Raw genomic sequence first — 9,022 nt, forward strand, 5'->3', positions numbered from 1 at the left:
ATAAATAAAATTGTGATTGCAAGTATGAACACGAAGCTTGTAATATGTAAGGGTGTAATTGTCGCTATGGAAGTACCGAATATTGAACCTATAAAAAGATTTCATTCTTAACGTATTCTAATAATTGTTGCACGCATTCCTTATTTTAATTAGTGGGCATTGATAATGCTACAACATTAAATCAATATTAAAATTTTTTTTAATTTGCCAATAGCGACATTACCTTCCCTCTCAGTTCGATCAATCAATCAATCAATCAATCAATTTTAGAATGTCTTTTTTTCTCACAAAAGGTATTCAACGTTGGCGTAGATTCGGGCAAAATTAAATAGCACGTGACAATACTGCCGGCAACTAGATTGTTGATCACAACAATATGCTCTTGTTCGTAGAGGTTTATTGATGCAGACGGATAAGATTAAATCCGCCAGATCAGTAACGTTCCTACTTTATGCTGCGGTGCAAAAGCGTTTTCTTTCAATATTTGCAGAGTACGAACGTATCGCTGCTCACATTAAGTGATCTTTATCTCTTTTCTTTCGAGAGTGATCTCTCTCTCTCTCTCTCTCTCTCGGTCTCTCCCTCTCTCTGTCTCTCTGTCTGTTTTATCCACTCTGAACAAATAATCAAAAATTCGCTCTATTATATTAATATAATATCGTAACCTCGCGATAATTTGAACAGAAAGAGAGAAAGTCGTAGTGTCAGCAAATTTGAAATGTGCCAACAGGACAAACATATAATGTAACGATCAAAAATTCGCGGCAAGAGGCATGTAAGAGCAATATTGTTTACGTAAGCGACGTTCCACGCATGCCACGTGATATTTTTATTGCATTCTCAAAAAGTACGCCTTTCCTTGAAAATGCTGTGTGCTTTTTTATGTATTATTGCCAAAACGAGTGAATATCTGCACAAGGCGAAGTAGGCAGAGGGTATCCAATAACCGACTTTGCCCGACTATAATGTTCTTATTTGTTTTTAGTTATTATTTATTTGATTATCTAAATTGTAGCCACAATATTAATTCATAGGCATAGATCGTAAAATGAAAAATTAAATAATAACGCGTTTATGTTAGTAAGTATATATATATTTTATGTCTATAAAGCGTAGCATACATACAGTGATAGTAAGACTTTTTTAAAATCATAAAATGATTATATGGTAGAGCCGTAGGAAAATGTGCAGTAAAATTGTAGAAGTGAATCCAGTATTTAACTTAAAATTTGTTTAGAAATGTACCATACTTTTTGCACCCTACACCACTCGTGCGGTACAGGCTATATTAAGTCAGTACTCTCGTATTATATGTAACATCTAGAATGGGCTTAACATTGACTCACCTTTAATTGTAACTGTCTGTCCGTCTATCCTTCTTTTTGGAGTAGTATAAACGAGCAACTGTACCAGGCGAAGTAGTGTAGGGTATGTAATAGTCTACGTTATCCGACTTTGATGTTGTCACTGTTTTCTTTCATAATTTTTTTTTTTTTTTGTTTTTTTTTGTTTTGGTTTATTGAGTGTAATACTTATGTAATCGTATATCGAAATTATTAGTAGGATGTGTTTGCTTAAAAATTTTAGCACTTGTTATATTCACGCGTATCTGTAATTGGGGGATCAGCGACGACGAAAACATTAACATTAATTTCAATTAGACAAGAGAATCGAAGCGTTTCACTTGGGAAATCGTATGACATCTATACTTACCAAATACTTTACTTGCTATACGATTGATATCCAATGAGAAAACGTTTACACTATCTTTTAAAAGAAATATCGCATTATGATGATGTGTTAATAGAATAGAAAGCAAAAAGTTCTTTCAATATATACATACATACTTGATCAAGAACATTTATCGTAACCTCATTCGATTTCTCAGTATGCCGACCTATGTACTCTCACATTTAAGAAAGGCCATTCTCCATTGAAAGATACCTAAATTCGTTTATTTCGTATATAAAATCTGAACGCGTTTACAATTGATCCAACCCCGTATCCGTTAAAATCACGAGAGCAGTCTCTTAAATTTTGGCAAATCAATAATGTGGCCTTTTCCCTTCGGATATATTTTTAAAAGTCAATTGATTGCTGAGTATAGATATAAAAAAAAGAAAAAAAATTATAGAAAATAAATACTCGATATTAGCATTTGGATAGATTTATATTTGCGTTAGGAGGCTCTTCATCAGATTGGACAACATTGCAGTGTCGTGTGCCGTTCAGACGTTTCATACTTTTATATGAATAATTTAAATATATGTATAGAAATGTGATGAATATGACACAACCCAATGCGTTACCTTGGCCCATCACTGCAGAATCTATGCTAAAAAGTCAACTCTAACCCACCAAAATTTATTGAATTTCAGCGTAGGAAAGAACAATTTTAAGTTTTAAAATTAGTTTTTATTCATTTTTCAATATTTAAATACATCAATGGAGAGATGTGGAGAATCGATTCTCCATTTACAAACAGATTGTTAATAATTTGTATCTTAAAGATAAAAATTAGAGAAAAAACAAAAAAAAAAAAAAATAGCAGAGAAACTAATCTACAACTAGATGAAAATAATAAAAAAAATATTGTAAGTTTTCTCTTTAAAATATTCAATCTCAATCAGTACTTTAAGGCTATAAAAATTCATACACACATGCATGCATAGACATATAATATGCACATACGTGACCACAACACAGCTACAGCAGCAGACAACTAGATACTAAATGTATCTTTATTTATGTATATCTGTGAATAAAACGAAAAATCGAAGAAGAAAAAAAAAAAAAAAAACAACTAAGGCATAGCTGCCACATTTGCTTTTCTATTTAAACGTATGTGCATGTATGTATATACATATATATATATATATATATATATATATATATATACATATATATATACAATTGTATGTATGCACACATTTTTATAAACATCCAACATATTTGTTACTATATTTATATGTTGTAAATTTCGATTAAAAGATGATTGTTTCCTTTTTACTTTATTATTTCAGTGTTTTGGTTTTGTTTTTTAATTTTATGTGTACATACATATATTTGTATATATATATATATATATATATATATTTTATATTTGTACGTAAATATGTATGCATATATCTATGCATTTATTTAGTTTTGTATGTATCTATGTATATATATATGTATGGTTGTATGTATGTATGTATGTATGTATGTATGTATGGTTCAGTCTTCCAAATTCATGTCACGTTTTAAACATCAATTCAATTATTCGCTGCCTCTGTGCTGGATTGAACGTGTAGGATCATCTCAAAGGGATCCCATTCTAAGTCAGATTCATTTTTGACACGTCGTCGTGCACTAGTTGCTACGACTGCTTGGCCCGGCAACAGGCCAACAATGCCAGCGGCACTGTGCACTGCAGTTGTCAGTTCGCTACCATTCTCATCGCACATGCTCAATTGATGTGCATGCTGATGCTGTTCAGGCTGTTGTTGGTGGTGGTGTTCACCGGATGGCAATATTAGAGACGCTGGCATATTGTTACCTGCCGCTGTGCGTATATAACGTATTTGTTGTGCACTATGATTTTGATGTTGTTGTTGATGTTGTTGATGGTGTCGTTGCTGTTGATTTTGTAATTGTTGCTTTTCGCTGACAATTTCCTGTATATGTTCACGAGTTTGCTCTCGTTCGTCGACTTTTTTGGCGAGTATATCGCGCATAAAAGACATGCGTTCAAAGTGTTCCCAATTAGAGTAAAACGTTTCATGGGCGTAACAAGCGTGACGTTCCTTTTGTAATTCGTCAACATAACGTTGCTTAATAATAGACCAACGCGTCTGAACCAAACCTTAAAATATTTATGTTTTAACTGATGAAAATTTTGCAAAGAGTTATCAAGTATTTATATACACGTACTTGGTGTGAGACCCAATTCAATAGCTGCCTCTTTCCATACGGCGGATGTACGATTTTGTCCTTGTTTATTGTTTTGATCTTTTTGCCGGCCGGCCCATAGTATTGGTCTAGCTTTAATGGCATCAATAATACGACCGCGCATACTATTGTTCAGAGAACCTGGTCTACCGGGCTTGCGTGACGGTGTAGTGGCAGTTTCAACTGTTACAGCTGCCGGTGGTACTAAACCGGTAAATGCTGTGTAAGGTGTAGCCTCAACATTCAATTCGGACTGTGAAGCCACAGACTGTAACCAAGTAAAGCTGCCACTTGGTCTGCCACGACCCTGCGATTGGGGCAAGGGTAACGGCGAGGGTACATTCGGTGAAATCTCATTAACTTCTGACGGGTTGTTATTGGTACCTACTATCTTGGCCACTGTTATATTGTACATAAATGACATGGGTTCGAAGTGTTCCCATTTTGTGGTAAAACGTTCTTTGTGCAAAATCTGACGATGCACCAAATTATGATAATGATATTTCATTTGACTCCAGATCGACTGCAATTTTACTAATGTATGATAAAAAAAAAAAAAAACAAGAAGAAGAAGAAGAAGAAGAAGCGAGTGAAATAACAAGAATGAGTCGATAAAATAAATGAGAGAAACGAACTGAGCTGAGCGCAGGTTGTAAACGACATGGAAAAATGTGTACACACGAAGAGTGCAAACACTTACCGGTTGGCACATGACCGCCAAATTGCTCTGCTATTTCATTCCACATGGGAGCTGTTACACTACGGCACATGTGCAGTTTATTATTCGAGTCCCAGATTTCAGGATATTTTTTTATAGCCTTTAATAATTGGGCCCGATTTACGAACGGATCCTCTTTTGGCATAGCGGCTACAATACGATACTGTTACTAGCCTCTAGAATGAAAACTCTCATATCAGCGAGGCCCTATATCAGATCTACCTGTATCTAATTGTTAAGCGCTTTATCCTGTTAATTATACGCGCCGTAAGCCGCTACTTGCAACGCGTCCTTTGACATCAATTATCGGCGAATAACTAACTAAGCAAAAGCTACAAGAATATGCGAAGTGCAAATGAAAAGGCAGCATATGATTGGGGAAAATAGAGAAACTCAACAACATACATAAAGCGTCACAGCAAAAAAATAAAGAATTACTCTCACATACAAAGGAAGAAAAATAAGCAATAAACTAAAAAAAAAAAAAGAAAAAAAAAAAAGACAAGCAAAAATAAAGCACGAAACGAAACCAAACGATACAACAAAAATATTGTATGCACATTTCTATATACATACATATATATATAAATGCAGACAAGAAACCCAGAAAGCGAAATTGTGCTCAGATTCCAAAACAACAGAGTAAAATAGAGAACAGAGTGTATATGAAGTAAACATTGAGTCATGCGAATTGCATAGAAAACCAAATCAAATCAAACCAAACAAGTCAGCCAGACGAAATATGTGTGCACAGCACAGCACAGCACAGCACAGCACAGCACTGCACAGCACAGCACAGCAAGAGCACTAGCAACAACATGTTAAACAACAACGCACTCCACCTCCTTCATTCTCTACACCCCCTTTTCAGACCGACGCTTCCTCTTCTAAATATTACTTTGACGATTACACACCCATAGCCACGCGGTTATAATCACGGAGAATATATGCAGATACACATAACGAACACACTCGCACTCATTTACGAAGGCAACGTAGAGCGAAAAAGAAAATGCAAAAACAGACAAACAAAACGCAAGACAAAATACAAATAGTAAAAAACAAGAAAGAAAAAACAAAGTGATACAGAAAACCGGCTAAACTACAATACATGGAGGCCAAGAAAAGCAAAAGGAGCTTTCAGTTGCACAAGCAAAGGCATATATATATATATATATATATATTTTAATGCCTGTTGCGATACAAAAAACTAAAAGCATATTAAATTAAGAACAATTTGATACTTGAAGTATTTAACCCAACTTCCCCAAAATCCGAGTACAAGCCATCGCCCCACACTCTGATGGAAACGGTAACCGGCTCGACTAAACGCAAGAGTTAACTGTTGTACGAGAGCACATTTTTTATATGAATAACTCAAAGTGCATGTATCCCCAAACCGAAGAGAACTAAGAGAGCGTTTTGTTGTGTGCTACGCACACCAAAAGAAAGATTAATGTATGTCTGTATATATATATATATATATATAGATACATATTATGTATTACATTTCCTTGCATATATACATATTTTCATATACATACATACAACGTATGTCGTTACATAGTAGCAAAGATTTTCGGTTTATTAACATTTCCCTTCATGCACTAACGCATTAACATTCAGATGCAAACGTATAAATTCAAACCTGTATTTGGTCAAAATTATTGCCGAGAGTATTATGCGAACGAATATATACTTTGTTGGCAAAAGTGCCTATATATACACGCGCTTGTACATAAGCATTTCAACAAAAAAAACACAAGAAAACCGAAACAAAAGAAGAAGAAGTGCACATGCATACACATGCACACATGTATTAACTTTAAATGATATCTGTTTGGTTAAAGCCTTAAACATAAAAAAACAAATACCTCAGCTAACACAAGTGAAACAAGCAAGAAAATTATATTCGCCTTTAACCGAATCTTTTACACCCAGCACCGTTATCGTTTATATCTAAATTGTTGCGGGATACAATTAAAAATTTATATCATTTTTTTGCGCCTACCCTTTGTTCCATTTGAGCTATTTTCAAGCCCCTTTTGCAAATTCGAAAATGATGTTCAGTTAACAAATGATCTTCAGTTTTTCTCAATTTGGTATATTGTTTTTTTACAGATACTATACAGCTGTGCAGGCAGACAGACAAATGGACAGACGAACAGACGGAGGTGCATTTAGGTGCATTTCAAATTTGTGCACTGGCCGAGAATGCATACACCTTACAAGGGTTTTGATTAGTAGGTTGGCTACACTTGGTTGGCTAAACTTGGCTGACTGAAATAAAAACTTGATGTATTCGTCTATGCAATATACGTTCAAATTTTTATAGATTTATCTGATGTGGCTTGCAAGCAATGGGTGAAAAATCAAATATCCTTTCGTTTTGGAAAACAAAGGTATTCTCAGTTTACGTGATACCATAGGCGAGTCCTTCGATCAAATTTACAGTCGATAGCTTTGTTTTCGCAGCCAGTATCGTGTTGACAACGCACATTACACAGACGGACAGACGGACAGACGGCCAGATAAACATGCCTGTTGCGAAGCCGATCAAAAATACATATGCTTTATGAGATCTCTGAAAGTTTCCTTGTGAGCGTTGCAAACCTGATGGCAAAATGAATATACTCCTCAATCTTCGCTAACGAGTATAAAAATTATATTCGTATTGAAGCAAATCTTGGATATTCACCCTTTAAGTTTATAAATCATTCGTATGTTCTTTTCACGCAAAGCATGAAGAACATAAACAAAAAAAAACTTTGCCTGGTTACAATGTTTAATATATTTACACCCTACATCACTTGCAACAAGTAACGTCTAGTGTATATGCTCAGAGTATGCGGGTGTAAGCAACATCGAAAATTATTTAAGATAGAGGCCTCTTTCCTTATACGATTCCCCGAATTCATTGAATTACACGGAAGGTATCCATCCGTCTATTCGTCCATCCGTCCAATTATCAATTATCTATCAATTATTTTTGAATTCAACTTAAAGACCACAAGATTTCCCTTTTTTTTTTAAATTGAATTTGTTATACTAATAACAGGAACGCTTATTGAATGGCAATTGAATGGAAACATTGTTACGATCACTACACATCATATGAAGTCATAGTTTGAGGAAATATTTCCATTTTGAATCTCTACCAATGAAATTCGCTGCAAAACGCGTATACTATAGACACTACAAGGTGAAATGTCCATTTTGTTCATTTAAAAAATTTATTGTTTATAAAAGTTTTATATATTTATGTTTTTTTTTTTTTTTTTTGTAGCAGTTGATGCAGTAAATCGGTTCGGTTAATCATTTTGGACTGTTGTCCAGCTGATCTTGTCAATATCAAAAGTGCTGTCAATCGTAGGATCAAATTTCGGTAGTCTTGCCTTTAAAATCAAAGTCCTGTGTAATTATTTAAATTTAACCCAATTGACCTTAAATATGCACTACATAGTGTGTGTGGACATAAGTTATGACTCTTAGTGTTTTCGTTGTTATGATTATATGAACTGAAAGAAAACTGTAGCTTAAGCCTTAAGTATTATGAGTTTTTTATTTACATTTTCCACTCTTTTAAGCTTAAATTTAAAAAAAAAATTCCAAAAAAGGAAAAGCATTTGAAATATCAATAAACATAAATAAAGCAGTGTATTATGTGAAACGAAAGAAAGGTTTACGTAGAACTGCGATATAAATGCTTTTACATATATGATGCACACATCTACAAAGATACTCCGTCGAAAGCAAAATAAACCGGTTTGCCTGTGTAATGGGCATAAGCCCACAGAACTAGATTTCAAAGTACCCACAGTCATGTGAATAAGTCTTCAGACAGTTACTTTATTTACAGTACGATTAAGTACTTTTAAAATCGGGCTCACCCTCTGATCTCACTGATTTTAAAAAATATAAAAGTCGTCTCATTCGAAAATAAATGCGTCAAGCAACATCTTGGCTTAGCCTAGTTTTCGCACAAAGAAATTTCTAAAACTAATAGAAAATGCTGCATACCTTATATTCGTTTAAAATTTAATCCGAGGTTAGAAAAAATGTGCATTATTTTCTTTCCAACTAAAAAAAAAGACGATTACTCTTCGTAAGAAGATTACTTTTGGGAATCTTTGAGGAACGTAGCCGGTCGCTTAAAACTGAAGTTTTCGAAAAAAAAAACACTTTTAATGAAAAAGAGATGAATATGCAACATGGCGTTTGCACTTTGCTTAATCAGCAACGTTATGACCACCTTTACTTCCCATAGGAAAGAAAGTCTGGCGATCGCGAGCATTCTTATATGTTGTTTATCTGCTTCAAAGACTTACACAAGCAATGAAATGGAAGTGGTCTATTTCCATATTCTATTATGGT

At 34.3% G+C, this 9,022-nt stretch overlaps 1 protein-coding gene across 1 annotated transcript; it reads right to left on the bottom strand.

Moving 5' to 3' along the window:
- Positions 1 to 3,144: 3,144 nt before the first annotated feature.
- Positions 3,145 to 5,103, bottom strand: LOC119631410. The gene is made up of 3 exons (XM_038023582.1): positions 4,631 to 5,103; positions 3,913 to 4,464; positions 3,145 to 3,844 (listed from the first exon to the last, which is right to left on the bottom strand). The coding sequence occupies exons 1-3, from the start codon at positions 4,791 to 4,793 to the stop codon at positions 3,255 to 3,257; spliced, it is 1,305 nt and encodes a 434-aa protein (XP_037879510.1). The 5' UTR covers positions 4,794 to 5,103; the 3' UTR covers positions 3,145 to 3,254.
- Positions 5,104 to 9,022: the final 3,919 nt, after the last annotated feature.

This window comes from Glossina fuscipes, unplaced genomic scaffold (genome assembly GCF_014805625.2).
Source record: "Glossina fuscipes isolate IAEA_lab_2018 unplaced genomic scaffold, Yale_Gfus_2 1, whole genome shotgun sequence".
NCBI lineage: Eukaryota > Metazoa > Arthropoda > Insecta > Diptera > Glossinidae > Glossina > Glossina fuscipes.

Excerpts from the sequence above, each read along its gene's own strand:
- LOC119631410 (XM_038023582.1), bottom strand. The coding sequence starts at position 4,793 with ATGCCAAAAGAGGATCCGTTCGTAAATCGGGCCCAATTATTAAAGGCT. Across the intron at positions 4,465-4,630 it reads TGGCGGTCATGTGCCAACCG|TAAAATTGCAGTCGATCTGG; the intron begins GTAAGTGTTTGC and ends ATCATACATTAG. Across the intron at positions 3,845-3,912 it reads TGAATTGGGTCTCACACCAA|GTTTGGTTCAGACGCGTTGG; the intron begins GTACGTGTATAT and ends AAATATTTTAAG.